The 17,332-nt window shown below is 45.4% G+C and overlaps 2 protein-coding genes and 2 long non-coding RNA genes across 4 annotated transcripts; 3 read left to right on the plus strand and 1 right to left on the minus strand.

The window, feature by feature from the left end:
* Positions 1-3,372: 3,372 nt before the first annotated feature.
* On the plus strand, positions 3,373-5,265 carry LOC135612156 (sugar transport protein 7-like). The gene is made up of 4 exons (XM_065108038.1): positions 3,373-3,529; positions 3,628-3,947; positions 4,010-4,636; positions 4,699-5,265. The coding sequence occupies exons 1-4, from the start codon at positions 3,373-3,375 to the stop codon at positions 5,161-5,163; spliced, it is 1,569 nt and encodes a 522-aa protein (XP_064964110.1). The 3' UTR covers positions 5,164-5,265.
* Positions 5,266-5,380: 115 nt separating this feature from the next.
* LOC135612157 (uncharacterized) lies at positions 5,381-8,581 on the plus strand. Its single transcript, XR_010486779.1, has 3 exons — positions 5,381-5,751; positions 8,058-8,200; positions 8,442-8,581. It is a non-coding gene; the product is annotated as an uncharacterized LOC135612157 (long non-coding RNA).
* LOC103983922 (plasma membrane ATPase) lies at positions 8,236-12,510 on the minus strand. The gene is made up of 13 exons (XM_009401279.3): positions 12,095-12,510; positions 11,867-11,986; positions 11,668-11,766; positions 11,452-11,589; positions 10,737-11,378; positions 10,549-10,668; positions 10,345-10,467; positions 9,846-10,257; positions 9,249-9,763; positions 8,968-9,141; positions 8,713-8,895; positions 8,460-8,641; positions 8,236-8,376 (listed from the first exon to the last, which is right to left on the minus strand). The coding sequence occupies exons 1-13, from the start codon at positions 12,155-12,157 to the stop codon at positions 8,280-8,282; spliced, it is 2,868 nt and encodes a 955-aa protein (XP_009399554.2). The 5' UTR covers positions 12,158-12,510; the 3' UTR covers positions 8,236-8,279.
* A 507-nt stretch (positions 12,511-13,017) lies between these two features.
* LOC135612158 (uncharacterized) lies at positions 13,018-15,733 on the plus strand. Its single transcript, XR_010486780.1, has 2 exons — positions 13,018-13,207; positions 15,020-15,733. It is a non-coding gene; the product is annotated as an uncharacterized LOC135612158 (long non-coding RNA).
* Positions 15,734-17,332: the final 1,599 nt, after the last annotated feature.

Consider the following 17,332-nt stretch of genomic DNA (forward strand, 5'->3'; position numbering starts at 1 on the left):
TAAATCATAGATCAACACCCTTAGGATTATAAAAAATTCTTCATATAAAATTTGGATCAAAACTGACGACGATTGGCGTCAAGCAAAAACTCAAGATCCTAATTGTTCTCTTCTTTTCTCTCTGTCTTTTCTCTTACCGTGCGCCGCTATAATTTTCTCTCTCTGCCTTGTCTCTCACAGTGCGCCACTACAGTTCACTGCTACACGCACACTTACTCTTCGCTGCCCTCATCTTTTTCTCTTTCTCCTTTTTCTCTCTCTGTTATTTCCTCTCGCTATGCGTTGTTGTTCTCTCGCTGCACGTACGCCGCTGCATGCGCTCGCTGCCCTCACGTTGCTGCACAAATGCTCGCACACGGTTCTCTCATTTTTCTACCCTATCTCACATCTTTCTCTTTTAATTACTGATTTTGGCTTATAAATCAAATTATCCAAGCCCCCATATGGGCTAGACCCAACAATTCTCTCCTTCCAGCTCATATGGTGGCCTGTACCAAGCCCGCTCTTTGCCTACATGCTTCAAGCTTCTCCTTAGGTAAAGACTTTGTCAATATATCTGATCAATTCTCATTGGTATGCACCTTTTCTAACTGTAATTCTTTCATCTCAAACACATCACGAATCTAGTGATATCTCACATCAATATGCTTGGATCTAGAATGATATGTTGAATTCTTAGAGAGGTGAATGACGCTCTAACTGTCACAGTAAATAGTATATGCTTCCTATTTCAAGCCCAATTCCTGTATAAACTTTTTCATCCATAAAGTTTCCTTACAAGCTTCAGTAATTGTTATGTATTCTACTTCTGTGGTTGATAGAGCAATCTGTATCTTAGATTGCCAAGAGACTACTTCCCCTGCAAATATCATCAAGAACCCCGAAGTGGACTTCTTGGAATCAGTATCACCTACAATGTCTGCATCTATGTATCCTTCTAACACAAGTTCATCACTGCCAAAATATAAATACAACCTGGAAGTACCTCTTAGATATCTTAATATCCATTTCACTACTGTCCAATGTTCCTTTCCAGGATTAAAGAGAAATCGACTAACAACTCCAACTGCATGAGCTATATCTGGCCTAGTACAAACCATAGCATATATCAAACTGCCTACTGCAGATGAGTAAGACACTATATTCATTTCTTCTTTTTCTTTCTCACTTGTAGGACATTGTTTCGAACTAAGCTTAAAATGACCTACAAGTAGAGAACAAACTGCTTTGGCTTTACTCATGTTGAATCTTTCAAGAATCTTTTCAATATAAGTGTCCTGAGATAGTCAAATCTTCCTTTTCTTCCTATCACGAAGAATCTTCATGCCAAGTATTTGTTTCATCGATCCCAAGTCTTTCATGGCAAAAGACTTACTTAGCTCTTTTTTAAACTTTATAATTTTTTTAACATCATGGCCAACAATCAGCATATCATCAACATATAGCAGTAGAATAATAAAATCATCATCTGAAATTTTTTTCATAAACACATAATGATCAGATGTTATTATATTATACCCTTGGCTCATTATAAAGGAATCAAACTTCTTGTACCACTGTCTAGGTGCCTATTTGAGTCCATATAAGCTTTTCCTAAGCTTACACACCATATTTTATTTTCTCATGACTTTGAAACCTTCCGATTGCTTCATGTAAATTTCTTCTTCTAAGTCACCATGAAGAAATGCTGTTTTCACATTAAGTTGCTCAACTTCTAAATTCAAGCGGCCAGCTAAACCAAGAACAACTCGGATAGAGGACATTTTCACAACTGGAGAAATATTTCTTCAAAGTCAATACCTTTTTTCTGACTGAATTCTTTCACACCTAGTCGTGCCTTGTATCTTTGTTGTGAGCTATTATTTCCAGTCTTCAATTTATAAACTCAGTTATTTTTTAGAGCTTTCTTCTTTTTAGACAACTTTACTAAGTCGTAGGTGTGATTCTCAAGCAAGGATCTCATCTCTTCTTGCATGGCTTTAACCAACTCATTCTTATGCTCATGTAGAATAGCTTCTTGGTAAGTTTCTAGCTCTCCCCCGTCAGTAAGCATAACATACTCATGTGGAGGATATCTAGTAGATGGTTTTCGCTCTCTAGTGGATCTTCTTAATGGAATCTCAACTGGTGATGGAGGTGCTTGTTCAGTTGGTTCAGCATCATCAATTGTAGGAGTATCATCACTTGCATTCTCACCACAATCTTCTTGTTCATCTCTCCCATCATCATGAACTACAAGTGAAGAAACTGGACCCAAACTCCAAGGAATATAAATAGAGGTTTCTGGCTTCTCAATATTATCACCATCATCAAACAATTGGTCTTCCAGAAACACAACATCTCTGTTTCTAATAATCTTTTTGTTCACTAGATCTTATAATCTATACCCAAACTCTTCATGACCATATCCTAAGAAGATACATGCTTTTGTCTTATTATCAAGCTTGGACCTCTCATTTTTGGGAATACGAACAAATTATTTACACCCAAAGACTCTTAAGTGATTATAAGATATATCTTTTCCTTTTCATACTCTCTCTGGAACATCACCTTTCAAAGGACCTGATGGAGAAAGATTTATCAGGTCAACTGTAGTTCTCATAGCCTCCCCCCAAAATGACTTTGGTAACTTGGCGTGGGAAAGCATACACCTAATCCTTTCTTCAATGGTTCTATTCATCCTTTCTGTCATACCATTCTGCTGAGGAGTTTTAGGAACTGTTTTCTCCAGCCTGATACCATGGAAACTACAATAATTTTTAAAAGGACCCCTGTACTCGCCACCTGATCGAACACACTTTAGCTTTATGCCAATTTCTCTTTCAACACTAACATGAAACTCCTTGAAAACATCGAGTACCTGGTCTTTAGATTTCAAAGTAAAAGCCCACACTTTTCTAGAGGGTCGATCCTCTCGAAGCGATCAAGGAGGGTCGATCCCCTCTCGAAGTGATCAAGGAGGTCGATCCCCTTGAAGCGATCATTATCATTCTCTTTTCTCTCATTTCTTTCAGGATAAGACCTTAGGGTCTTATCAATCGGTATTAAAGCAACGATAAGACTTTAAAGACTTATCAATTAGTATCAAAGCCTAAGTTAAGACTTTTTATCAGAAATATTGTTGCGAATCGCTTGGCTTCCTTCGCTCTAGCCAGCGAATCTTATTGCTTTGGAGAGACAGTTGACCTTCCAATATTAATGTTTCGGTTAAAGCGAACGGTTGTATTCGTTTTCGTTATCCTTCATTCAAGTCTTTATAAGGAAAAGAGTGCACAACAAAAAAGACACCCTTCGTAGCTGTAAGGCCCTCTGTCGGTGGAGAACTGCAAGAAATTTGAAGAGGTAGCGGGAGGGAGAGAGAGAGAGAGAGTGATGGCGGGGGGTGGGGTTATGGTACACGGTGGGTCGGCGGGGGTGTCGAAGGAGAGGGCGAAGGATTACAAGGGAAGGGTGACGCCGTTCGTGGTCATGGCTTGCTTGGTAGCCGCCGTCGGGGGATCCATCTTCGGATACGATATCGGCATCTCAGGTACGCCCTTGTATCACCATGGCTATCATCACCATCATATCGATTCGCGGAGGGATTTGGTCGAGCTTCGATCTTGCTTTGTGCTTGCACCACCACAGGAGGTGTTACAAGCATGGACCCTTTCCTCGAGAAGTTCTTCCCTGTGGTGTACCGGAAGAAGAACTTGCAATCCCAGAACAACTACTGCAAGTACGACAACCAGGGTCTCGCGGCCTTCACCTCCTCACTCTACCTTGCCGGCCTCGTTGCTTCCATCGTCGCCTCCCCAGTGACCAGAAAGTACGGCCGCCGAGCTAGCATCGTTTGTGGTGGAGTAAGCTTTCTCGTCGGAGCCACCCTCAACGCTGCCGCCGTCAACCTGGCAATGCTGCTTCTGGGCCGTATCATGCTTGGTGTTGGTATTGGCTTCGGGAATCAGGTACTTGGATCAACCTTTGCTGCTGGATTTCTCAGGCTAATCACCTCCTCTGTTCTCCTCAGGCTGTCCCTCTCTACCTCTCGGAGATGGCTCCCGCGCACCTCCGCGGCGCACTGAACATGATGTTCCAGCTTGCGACGACGCTGGGCATCTTCTCAGCGAACATGATCAATTACGGCACCGAGAAGATCAAACCGTGGGGATGGCGCCTCTCCCTGGGGCTGGCGGCGGCGCCCGCGCTTCTGATGACCATCGGGGGCCTCCTCCTCCCGGAGACCCCGAATAGCCTCATCGAGCAAGGGCGGGCCGAGAAAGGCCGCCGCGTCCTGGAGAAGATCCGTGGCACCAGCGACGTGGACGCCGAGCTCCAGGACATGATCGAAGCTAGCGAGGTCGCGAACGCCGTCGAACACCCCTTCAGGAACATACTAGAGCGGCGGAACCGGCCTCAGCTTCTCATGGCCATCTTCATGCCGACGTTCCAGATACTCACCGGCATCAACTCGATACTCTTCTACGCGCCGGTGCTGTTCCAGAGCATGGGCTTCGGCGGCAATGCCTCTCTCTACTCGTCCGTCCTGACAGGGGCTGTGCTGGCCTCGTCGACGCTCGTCTCCATCGCCACGGTCGATAGGTGGGGGAGGAGAGCTCTGCTCATCGGCGGCGGCGTGCAGATGATCATATGCCAGGTAAATCTCAATCGCTTGACCTGAAAGAATCAGTCTCGACATTGACCGTCCGCACCAACCAGGTCATTGTGGCCATCATACTGGGGCTCAAGTTCGGCGACGACGAGAAGCTCTCCAAGGAGTTCTCCATCATCGTGGTGGCCGTCATCTGCCTCTTCGTGGCCGCCTTCGGGTGGTCGTGGGGGCCGCTAGGCTGGACTGTCCCCAGCGAGATATTCCCGCTGGAGACGAGGTCGGCCGGGCAGAGCATCACCGTCTCCGTGAACCTCTTCTTCACCTTCGCCATCGCGCAGTCCTTCCTCAGCCTCCTCTGTTCCCTCAAATTCGGAATCTTCCTCTTCTTCGCGGGCTGGATCACCATCATGACCATCTTCGTCTACGTCCTCCTCCCGGAGACCAAAGGGGTGCCCATCGAAGAGATGGTACTCCTCTGGAGGAAGCACTGGTTCTGGAGAAGAGTCATGCCACCGATCGGAGTGGAAGAGGGTGGCGCAGCGAAGGCAGAGTCGCCTGACATGGGAGCTTGACGAAAGAGTGTTGTGTGAATGGATTACTATAATGAGCGATTAGCATAAGATCTTTATCATTAATTATGTATTCGTGAATCGTGACACAAATCAATCATCAAGGAAGCCCACTTAAAGCCCAACTAAGAATGAGCCCACGCATATATAAAGCATTAGGTGATCTGTTCGATGGTAAATTCCGGAGCCCATTTAAGGCCCAAATAAATCCTCACTGTTCCTATCACTCCGACGAAGGCCATGCCAGGCCGTTGTGGTCGTCTCCTCCTCGATGTCGGTACGCATTTGATCGAAACCCTAACTCCTCCTTTGGCTCGGCGTCAACCTCCAGACCGTCGGCATCCCTGGTCTACGCACCAAGCCCTGTCATTTGACCTATCTCTTGGACGTTCCCTCTTGCTCGATTTGGCTTTGTTGTGCTACTTTGTGCTGTTGATGTTGCCATCGTCGTCGTTGATGGCGTGGTTGCTGCTGGGGTGTCAAGGTACTGCGGCTGGTGTATCGGCACTGGCTGTCTCAGCTGAGGGAGGAGAGGGATATGAAGCCCCAAACCTTCGCCCGCCTCGTTTCTGCTTTGCTATATGAGAAAAGGTATGACCTTTGAGTCATCTTCTCATCCTACTGAGTTTATCAGAGAGTTGGGATAATGTTGCAGTGCAGGCTTCCTCTTGCTTTTTCATTTTAGCTCTTGGAATTCGCAAACCCCAACCTGATGTACTAACGAATGGAGAACATAAAAGATTCATGTGAATTGGTCCACCAATCTTATTAACAGCGCAAAAAAGGATGAATTTTGTATTCTTTATATGCTTTACTAGTGACACTAGATTATCTTCTGTGAAGGTGGTAGTCACTGTTAGCAACTTATGAGGAAGCATGACTAGTAATACAACCTACAAACAGATTAGTTGAGTGGTTTCAGATTGGTCACTGGTAGCAACTTATGATGAAGCATAACTGGTAGTCAGATGATTTTGCTATCACAGTTGTTTTGACAATGATTTGACTTTTTATTTTATTTTATTTTTTAAGCAATAAGAGTTTTGCTAAGAGAACTAAGGAATTAACACTTGCATTTCAGATGTTTCCATGAAGAAAGTAATGTTCTAAACAGGAAGGAACATATGCAATTAAATTTTATGATGAGACTGAATTGTTAAAATATTTACGATCATTTTTTAAAAAAGCTTTAAACATATCCAAGTTATATAGCTTTTGAAATCCAAGGCATTGTTATCAATTACTTGATCCTTTCCTATCTCTTTCCTTGTTATCTTAATTTCTTGTATTTTTAGCTAGCAATAGGAGACTTGATAAACTGCTTGTATTGTGCCAAGTATGTATCTTTTCTGATTGTTTGTTTTTGCTATTTGGAAGGTTTTGGAAAAATGGATACCTTGAAACTAGAAATCTTGCTATGATGGAGAATCTGGAAACTTAAAATTCAACCACACCTTTCACCTTTTTGTGTTGTATTATTTTGTCATGTTTACAACTTCTCAAGGACATTCCATTTTCTTGTTTGTATGATTTACCTTTGTTGGTGCTGGATCTATCTCTGGAATACTTGTTGAGATGGCTCCTTTTAAGTTAGCAAGCCAGATAACAGAGGCAACAGTGACTAAGAAGTTGCAATATATGTGTTTTGTAGCATGAGGAATTCTTGTAAGGTCTATCAGTGCTCCAACTTAATTTGTTTGGGGTATACAATCTGAAATTTCACTTTTTTAAGGATCTCTCTATAGAGATTAATTAACAGGTTAAACATGTTAATACAGAAGCAATCAGATTTGTTAACAGGTTAAACATGTCTCTACACACTATAAGTCTGTTTACGAGTTGCTTAAAACCGTTAGTTCTATATTCTTCATTGCCAAAGCTTATCATGTAAGTGATGGCTCTAAGGAACTCAATACTCATCTTTGGCAAAATTAGATTAATCATGATTAATAAAGTAATGAGACCAAGAAAGATCTTGATTGAGTAGTAAGATTCCTGATTCAATATTGAACATCATGACTAACATGAAAGAGAAGAATAACATGATAAAAGAAGAGAGGATTTCTACATACAATTTCACAATATCATCATCCAAAATTGAACACAAGGTTTTCTGGTCAGACTGATCCCTACCTGTCCATGCTCATTTCCCGCTAGATGGGTCTCCTTCATCAGGAGCAATCAATCCTTAGGACATTCAGATGATATAATAATCACCATGACAAGGTCTTTATAGATCCTCCTAAGCTAAATCCTTTCATACATAGATTATAACACTAGAACTCTCCTGAGATCAATTATTGGTCTTCGTTTTTGTTTTTTTACTCATTTGATGTTGCCTAGAAGGATTTCTTGTGAAACTGACAGCAGGCTGCATCTGTAGCAAACAATTTTTAGTTCCTCATTCTCAGAGTGGTCATTATCTATCCACTAAAGGATAGCTAACAATGATATTTCGAGGTGCAGGAAAGAACTTTAAATGGAAGAATGGATCAAGTTTGAGGCACCTGAAGAAATGCTAGGGAGTTTAAAATATCTTCCTTTCTCCAAATTTAGAAGCTAACAGATCTTAATCGGGAAACCATAGTTGTTTGATTAGGTTCTTATCATAGAAGCAGAATATGCAAACAGCTGATGAGGCATCTGCCTGAATGAAGCTATATATCGATAGAAACGTTCAATAATTTTAAACTATATTGGAAAATTCACTTTTTGCAATCTTCTTTGCTTGTTTGTAATCCATCTCATATATATAGATACAATTTAACTCATATATTTTTCTTAGCTCTGACTGTTTTTTATTTGTATTAATTATCCCATATTATTTCATCTGTTTGATGCAGTTATTTGTTATTCTTAGAAATTCCTTGATTTCTTGTTTGATGTTTAAATGTCAGGAACGTGAATCAAAGAAAGATACTGTGCAAGATGAACAAGTAGAAACTGAGATGCAGGTGTTTCAACCGAGAATATTGGGCAAAACTTCTTCTTGAGATAATTCAAAAAAACCATCACATAAATGCAGTCATTCCTCCTCCTAGTAAGAACACCGTCTGCAGCACACCACAAGAATTCTATACCCCGATGGCGGCATATTCATATTCCCCTTGTCTTTTGCTTCACACAGTGTAGTGCTGCTGAATTGTGTCAATGTCCAGTCCCTTTAGCTTCACCACGGACTCGACGTGCCCTTTCAGCGTGTTTAGTTCCCTCAGCCTGCAACATAAGCATTGCATCAAATCGACATTTTGCTGACAAGCTCAATGATGTCGTCTTTCTAGTTTGGTGCAGGTTATTACCGGGCAACCTCGGCGCGCCTCATCGCCTGATCAGCGATCTCAGACAACTCCCTGTAGCTGTTATTGTCGTTGAAGAGTGCTGAGGTGTCCGGGACCTGCAGGCCATGGAGGGTGCGCTGAGCCAGAGCCCACTGTGCCTCCCTCTCTTCCCTCCCGTAATCCTTCTTCGTGGTGAATGCCGTCTGTGTCGCGGTTTGATGACGGTGAGATCAGCAGTCAAGAGAGGAGTGGAATCTGACGGCTGAAGGTTTACCTTGTTCTGGAGAAGGTTGTCCCAGGCCCTGCCGCTCAGAGCATAGCGGATAATGAACTTGAGGACGTCGAGAGGGAAGTAGGTGACCAAGCTGAAGATCCAGATGATCGCTGCCCATCCCCATCCGATTCCTTCGATCCTAGCGAAGCCCCACGACGCGTACACGGCGATGACGGTGGCCACCTACAACCAGGGGAATCATGTCGACGTCTGGAAAAGGAGAAGCTTATGATGAAGGAAGACGCGCGAGGTTACCAGCTGCGCAGCGAGGAAGGCGGTGACCAGCAGAAAACCAGGGCGTTCGACGAAGGACCAGCTCCTCGACCTGGTGACGAAGATGAGCGCCTGACTGATGATACTCACTTGGAGGTAGAGAGCTGCCGTCAGCTCGTTGTTGTTGTCCCTGATCGACTTCACTCCAAATTTCTCCTGTTTCGAAGCAGAAGACAGTGGTTTCATCAAAAGGAATGGAAGGAAGAAGGAGAATGCAGTGGGTTTGAAGCAGGTAAGCGGTCGGAGTAGGCGCTGCTGCTCACAGGGAAGAAGTCGGTGTCATGAACGAGCCAGAAGAAGACGACGGTAATTATGGCGAGGTAGGCACCGAGGACGATTCCAGTGGCGAAGATCTCCCGGAGCTTCCATGAATCAGGCAAGGGGGAAGGCTTGACCCTGTCCTTGGAGATGGTCATGATGGTGCCGTCGTTGAGGATGGCTATGACGAGGATCATGAAGGGGGAGAAGTCGAATTGCCAGATGAGGGCGATGAGCATGAAGCCGAGCACGATGCGGATGGTGATGGACACGGCGTAGATGGTGTAGTTCTTCATGCGCTGGAAGATGGCACGGCTCGTCAGCACCGCGCTCACGATGACGCTGAGCCCTGGCTCTGTCAAGACGATGTCCGAGGCACTACGGGCAGCGTCCGTCGCGTCCGCCACCGCGATGCCAATGTCGGCCTTCTTCAGAGCTGGTGCGTCATTCACCCCGTCTCCTGTCATGCCACAGATGTGCTTCCTCTCCTGCAACCTCCTCACGATCTCATACTTGTGCTCTGAAACATCAGCATCGAGCATGAGATCGAGGTGAATGCAAGCTGGTGAAGAGACCCATCACAAACAGGGATGTATCGTTACCGGGGAAGACTCCAGCAAAGCCGTCAGCCTTCTCAATTAGCTCATCGATGGGGAGGCCGGTGACGTCGTCGGTCTTTTCGCCAAGAAGCGTGGAGGACGGATACATGTTGGTTCCCATGCCAAGCCGCCGCCCTGTTTCCTTGGCGATGGCGAGCTGGTCGCCGGTGATCATCTTGACATTGACACCAAGGTGGAGGGCTTGGCGGATGGTCTCCGCACTGTCGTGCCTCGGGGGGTCGAAGAGGGGCAAGAGACCCATGAACTGCCATGGATCGCCGGCGCTCGCCTTGCTCGCCTCAGGAACCTCTTGCCTCGCCACACCCAGAGCGCGAAGGCCACGCTCGGCGAACTTATCGATCATGGCATGGACCTTCTTCTTAGTATCATCCTTCAGGTTGCAGAGGTCAATGATCTGAAGCAACGCAGACGATTAGGCACTGGTTGACGAGGATGATGGTTGATACAAGATCAAAAGATACAGAGAAGCCCCAGCACGTACCTGCTCAGGCGCACCCTTGCTCGACCGGTGCCACTTGCCGTTAGAGTCGATGTAGGTAATTGCAGTGCGCTTGTCAACCGGATTGAACGGCAAGAAATGGACCTCCTCGATCCCTGCTCGTGCCTGCAAACATGGATCTCGTGAGCAAAAGAGCTTGGAACCATGGAAGTTTAAAGCTGCAGCAGCATGGTAATAGTGGATTACCTCCTTAGGTTCAGCCAGCATTCCGACGATGGAAGCATCGATCGCGTCCTGGTTCTCGACCCTAGAAGCCCTCGCAGCGTACAGGACCACTGTGTCCCTATCCAAGCCGTTTACAAACACCTGCAGCAGCCGTTCACAAACATCAGTATCAGTCGATCACTTACCTAAAGCCACAGCGCAAGCATCACCTCGATCAAGTTCCTGTCAACACTGAGCTTGTTGAGGGTGAGAGTTCCGGTCTTGTCGCTGCACAGCACATCCATGCCGGCCATCTCCTCAATGGCGGTCATCCTCTTGGTGATCGCTCCCTGCTCCGACAACCGGTGGGATCCGATGGCCATGGTGACCGATAGCACGGTGGGCATGGCGATGGGAATTCCACCGATAAGCAGCACCAGGAGGTTGTCGATGCCGTCCCGGTACCGCCGGTGCTGGACCGGGTACATGACGATGATCTCGATGATCATCCCCATTGCGATCGAGCAGATGCAGAAGTTCCCGATGGCCGTCAGCACCTTCTGGAAGTGACCCACGTTGTTGGTGCTGTCGACGAGGTGGGCAGCCTTGCCGAAGAAGGTGTGCACTCCGGTAGCGATGACGATGGCCTCGATCTCTCCTTGCTTGCAGGTGGAGCCCGAGAAGACCTCATTGCCGGGCATCTTGGTCACAGGGAGGGACTCGCCGGTGAGGGCGGACTGGTCGATCTTGAGCGGATCGCCCTCCAAGAGTCGGGCATCAGCCGGGATGATGTCACCGAGCTTGATGCTGATGATATCACCAGGGACGAGGATCGCCGCTTCCTGCTCCGACCACTTCCCATCCCTCAACACCTGTACCAAGTCACCCATTTGGATCGATAAGCCTGCGTGTGGTGTGTCAAGTAAACTATGTACGCAACGAGACCTTGGTCTTGGGAGCGAGGCCGGCCATGAGAGCTGCCGCGGCATTTCCAGCGTTGTTCTCCTCGATGAAGCTGATGGTGGAGTTGATGATCAGGAGGACGACGATGCCAATGAAATCCTGCCAATCTGGTGGCTCACCCTGCGAAATGCAGCCATGCATCGTCAGATGCTCCGATGCTACAGACGATGGAAGAGGAGACAGCAGAATGGAACTTACCCCTCCGTTATCCAACACGATGGCCATGATGGCGGCGATCTCCATGACCCAAGAAAGGGGGTTCCACATGAAGCCCAAGAACTTGAGGAACTTGCTCTCCTGTTGTGGTTTCCAAGACGGACATTGACAATCGAGAGCGTGAGCTCTGATGATCGACACACATACATGCACGGTGAAGAACAATGTAGCAAGTACGAACCTTCTTCTCCTCGAGCTTGTTGAGGCCAAAGATGTGGAGTCGCTGCTCCCCTTCGGCGGTGGTGAGCCCCTCCTGACTACATTTTAGTTGCGTAAATACCTCCTCCACCGGGATACTCTCCTGCAAACAACAGAAGAAAAGCAGGAGGAGTGGTCATTACTACGTCCTGTACGCAACGCACCAAACCGACAGGAATCAAACAAGCAGAAGTTTGGTAGAGGATCTAACCAAATCCACGGTCTCGTTCCTGATCTCCTCCAGGGAGATGGATCCGTAGCCGTCGGTCGCCATCTTACGTTATTGTTTCCTTCCTTCAGCGCTGCACTGCTTGCTGAGGAGGAGGAAGAAGAGAGCTTCGAGCGTCTATAAGACGAGGAAGGGGGAGGAGAGCACGAAAGATATGGATGCTCTCGAGTTTTCTCTCCCTCTCTTTCTCGCCTGCATAGATGCAGACGAGCGGCTCTCTTCGTGAGGCGTTCAAAGGCGACGAAGGTAGAAAGCGATGGCAGGCGTGTACTTATAGGAGGGAGGGTGGTGGTGATTGCGAGAGGGTGCGGCCCAGTTGTGGGGCTCGCAGCTCAAACCGGAGATCTCCATTCGCGGGCTGCCGCTCGACGGGTGCGCAAGTGTCGGGCTCGGCGTGAGAAGACGAGCGAAGAACAAAACGGAGGTACGACGAAGTTTCATGTGGTATTTGATGACCTTAAAATAATATGATTAAGGTTGTATTGGATAAAAGATTTAGCAACTGATGTGTGCTCAGTTAATATGATAGAAATTTTAATTGATTTATTAATTTGATAGCTTTGAATCAATAACCTAAAATACTTAAATATAAATTAATATCCTAAAATATATCTTCTTTTTTTTCGCTTCAAATCTTATTCCTATATAGAAACTATTTATTAAATGGCATCGAAAAGCAAGTAACCGAATATTACGCGTTCACAATCTCAATCGGAACGGATCGGTTCGGGTCGATCCGAACCCGATTCGAGCCCTACTCTGTTCAACTGGCTCATTATCTATCCTCTGTTCGATAAGGGTCTTAATGGATGCATCCGACATCTGATTCGAACATCCGACCCGTAAGCTTCTCGTATTCAAATACGGCGATCCGACTCGGATCAAAACAACCTCCGCGAAGGAAACGCGAGACACGACGAATGCTGTTAATGCTACGCCTTCGTCGAGTTCGCTGGGTTGGCGTGAGAGAGAAACCCTCGATTTCGTTGCGAGAACGGGGGCGCTGAATCTGGAAGCAGAGTCGGCCTCTCGCAAGGATGCAAAGATCATCATGGGGGACGAGATGGAGGTCATCGTAAACTCGTCGATTCCAAGGTGATGGCACCTCTCTCTCGAACCCTTGCATGATCTGTCTGGTCTTTCCGTGCTGCGATGTGGATTTCCTAGGTTGGGTACGGCGACAATGCTTTTGCGCATGAATCATTGATAATGAGAAAGAAAAGAAACCATAGGTTGCCCAATCGACAGCAATGGCTGCATTCACGGTTCTTTGCCCACTAAAGAGGCCTCCTTTTTGTGTTGGCTATTTCGTGTATTTTTTGACCAGAAATATTCAAGAAGGAGCTTTCGAAGCCCTAGGCATTCACATTTGCCAGAAATACTACGATTTGGAAGGTAGAAATGGCTCGGTAGCTGGTATTTCTCCATCCTCTGTTCTTTCTTTTTATTTGACGTCAACAAGGTGAATTTTAGCTGTCGAAGACATGTCGGCAATCTCTTCTGGCCCGGCGTGCGTGAAGACGACAAGTAAGGGTTGGGAAGGTTAGCGAGAGACTAGGCAGAGGGAGAGGCGGAAGTTAGTATGCGGGAGAAAAAGAAAGTAAAAAAGACAAACCCTAATTTAGGGCTTATTACCATTGTGCTTAAAATATTAGCAGTGGTTACTAGTGGCCTTCCATAGGACAGGTGATAGGTAATGTGGCATATGGAGATCACTCGAGTGGGTAAAGTGTCATTGACTTCACGGCTAATGGATTAGTTGCAAAACTGCTCCGAACATATATAAGTTTCCGTAAACAGTTGGCCTTAATCGTGGATTCTGTAAGTTAAATCGTCGTCGGTGTCCGATGAAAACGCCTTACTTGGGATTCAGTAATTTGCATGGATAGATGGGCCAATAAAGATGAGAGAAGGTAGCCTTGTTACTTCCATCATTCTCTTATTATGACTTTTCCTAGAACTTTAAGGAGACCACTGAAAATGCCTCAGCTAAGAACTCGGCATCGTCTTTAGAAGGTTGATGTCAAGTTGATTGCAACAAATATGAGTGCTTTTGCGGAGGGGCTTTTTTTTTGTTTCAAGTTGTGTTTAGCATCAACCTTGTCTCAGTGTCAGAACATGCAGGCATTCATGAAACTTTGATGTCAGATTACCTTCAAAACTCTTGTCATCATGTTGTCAGTCTTGATTGCAGTAAAATTAAGAACAGAAGGGTATATTGTTTCATCCGTAGGCTAACTACTTGTTGTGTTTGTGATTTTCTTATGTACTTTACCTTGTTATATCCAACAAGATTCTAATCCTGATTATAACTACAACTTGTTGTTGGGTGCTTTATGTGGCTTATTTCATAATTAACTGAAAACAAAGAAAAGCCATCACGTTATTATCATTTGATACTGTTTGTACCGAATGATGGAGCACCGATATCACAAACTTAATTGAGCAATCCTGTTGGTTAGCATGAGACTGTTGCACAATTGAAATCTCTCCATTTTGTATGTAGTTTAATGTAATGAAAAAATTGACAAAATTTACTGCTTAGTAAGGCCAGATAATATTCGTTTTTAGATATTGTACTTCTAAGGCAGTGCTAGGCAACGATTGCAAGGACCTCGTATAAATAATCAATGAAATTTTGCAAACGTTAAGGTTACATGGCGTTACACCATTGTAACCTAAGAATTCAGGTATGATGATGAAAGAAAACCAGTGCTATTTATTTAACTATGTATTCACCTGAACATACTTAGCAAGGTTCGACTGGCATAGTAGTACTGATAATGGCTATTTCATTTGGTGACTAACCATCCTTATAATTGCTTACAGGAACAATCATGGTTAATCTTTTTTCTTAGAATATTTTCAGTCTTTGTAAATTGATGTTTGCTTCCTGTCCATAACTAGCTACCAAAATACAATGGGCACTTGTTGTGACTCTGGAAAACTTGGCTGTAAAGAGAGGCTTAAGCATAGGTTCTGAAGTTACCATCTGATCCTTCGGATTCGGCATCATTCTGCACAAAATGGAAAACACTTGGTTGTCACAGGAATATTACGTCCAGCTTCTGGGGGTGAAACTTGTGACTAACATCAGAAAATGTTTTTGTTGAAGAAATTGCACCGAAAGGCCTTGTACCACTAGCAAAGATTATATTGATTTGTAATACAGATACATCTCAGGATTCTGCCATGAGAGAAAGGACCACCCAGCGTGGATCCCTTTTGCCATATTGATCCATGATGGCTCGCCAACTACGGAAGATGGGCCACAGCTAGGCTGCAAGATCGACCAGTTTGAGAATGTGGTGACTTGCAATCAAGGCTTTGTAGCAGAAGCACAGTCGAACCAGGGTAGTAATCCAGTGACTTTGGTAATCCAGTTCTTTGTAACTGAAATTGTCGGGCAGGGACTGTAGCAGAAGCGAAGAAATCATAATCGTCTTATTTGTATGAATCCTTTGTTCTCTGGTTGAAGGTAAGGTAAGACTGGTCATGAAACAATGATTTGTCGGTCAACTCCGTGATGATACTTCCTCGTCAATGATTATGGCAGTGCTTCGGCCCAGTGTGTGCGTGATTTGTATGTTCTCTGATTGGAAATGAAGTCCGATTCATGAATATTCTACCTGTTACCATTTGTGTCACCAACTCAAGTATAGTTTTTCGTGTCGATTTTAGATTTAGATAGAATTAACGAGTATAGTGAGGAGCATTGCTCTTAAAAACATGATAGTTCTCGAGTGTGGGTTTCCACTCCACCCAATCTGCTGTTGTGCACCACAAGCGATGACGACAGAGCGAAGTCAGACGACATTTGCAACACCAAACCCGGCATATCGGATCAACTTTTGTAAGCATCAAGTGGATTATTTTATGTTGGCGGAGCCGCGGACTTTCTCGTGGTGAGTGCGAAACCACGTGGATTCCACGCAACGAGCGGGTCCAATAGACCACGGACGAGTTGCGGCAATGTACGCCGTCCACATTCTGTGCGCGCGACGCGTGGCAGAATCTGCTAGTGCTGGAGCTTGCGTAAGTTTCCCTTTCATGTTGTAGGTTTAAATTTAGGTGGAGTCTGTGTCGAATTAGTGGACCAAACTCAAGTTCTTGGATCGCATCCAAATATCAATCAGCATAGTCGATGATAATATTATTTTGCACAGAAAAGCAAATAGAGTGACTAATTGGGATTTAAGAGTTCGATGAAGAAATACCACACGATCTTGTTTTCCTCACCAAGTCTTTACCTGTCCTCTTAGTCTTTAGCATATCTGACAGAGAGAAAGAGAGAGGACTTCCGGAAGTAGTGTTGGGGCAACTACGAGTGAATTGATAAGGATTGACTTGACAGTAGCATTATGCTCTCAACAACAACCAGTCAACACGAACTTTGACTAGTTCTATGTTCTGATACGTGCATACATCGTATTGTATCAGTTGGAACGAAAGGATAGAGAAATCTGAATTCTGAGGAGCGTGTGCTTAAATAAGTTACGGTTCATATTTGCTTGTATCTGTTGGTTGGAACGAGGAGTCCAAGTCTCATGCGGGACAAATCAATTAAGTTAAATTCTCGTGCTGAGAGGGACCAAATGTTCTTATTTCCTCACATTTATCATTTAATATGAATGCTACAGAATTTATCCGATTCCAAACTCCGTCATGTCCCTTTTTTTTTCCCTCTCCTCTCTCTCTCTCTCTCTCTCTCTCTTCTCCATCTATACAACTGTGAGCCAAACTGGCTTTCACTATGGCTGACGCATTCCCACCGTACGAGTGGCGCCGTTGACACTTTTGCGTGGAAACTCAATGGCGTGGGTTGGGGGATGCTCGATGGCACTTTGCGCTCACCGGCCCCTCCACGTTATGTGATGAGAGAGAGAGAGAGAGAGAGATTCCCAAAAATGCTTTGTCTTCTGCATTTTTTGGATCATGCTCACGCCACAAGGGGGAGCTGCCGTGTCGACTGCAGCACCAGGCAAGAAACACGAGGGGTTCAGCGTGGAAGCCCAATCTCCAAGGACATTTAATGGATGTGCAATTTGTCGTGCACTGCAACACGATCGAGTGACGTCGTCAGGCATCCGCGGTTGTGTTGCTGCTACTGACGACGACTAGTCATGTGGAGAACGGGCAAACCATTTACTATAGGTTCCCATGTTAGGTGGACGTCTTTTCAGTAGGATGATCACCTCCCTCTAAAGAGTTCTGCATCAC

Source organism: Musa acuminata, chromosome BXJ2-5 (assembly GCF_036884655.1).
Source record: "Musa acuminata AAA Group cultivar baxijiao chromosome BXJ2-5, Cavendish_Baxijiao_AAA, whole genome shotgun sequence".
Lineage (NCBI taxonomy): Eukaryota > Viridiplantae > Streptophyta > Magnoliopsida > Zingiberales > Musaceae > Musa > Musa acuminata.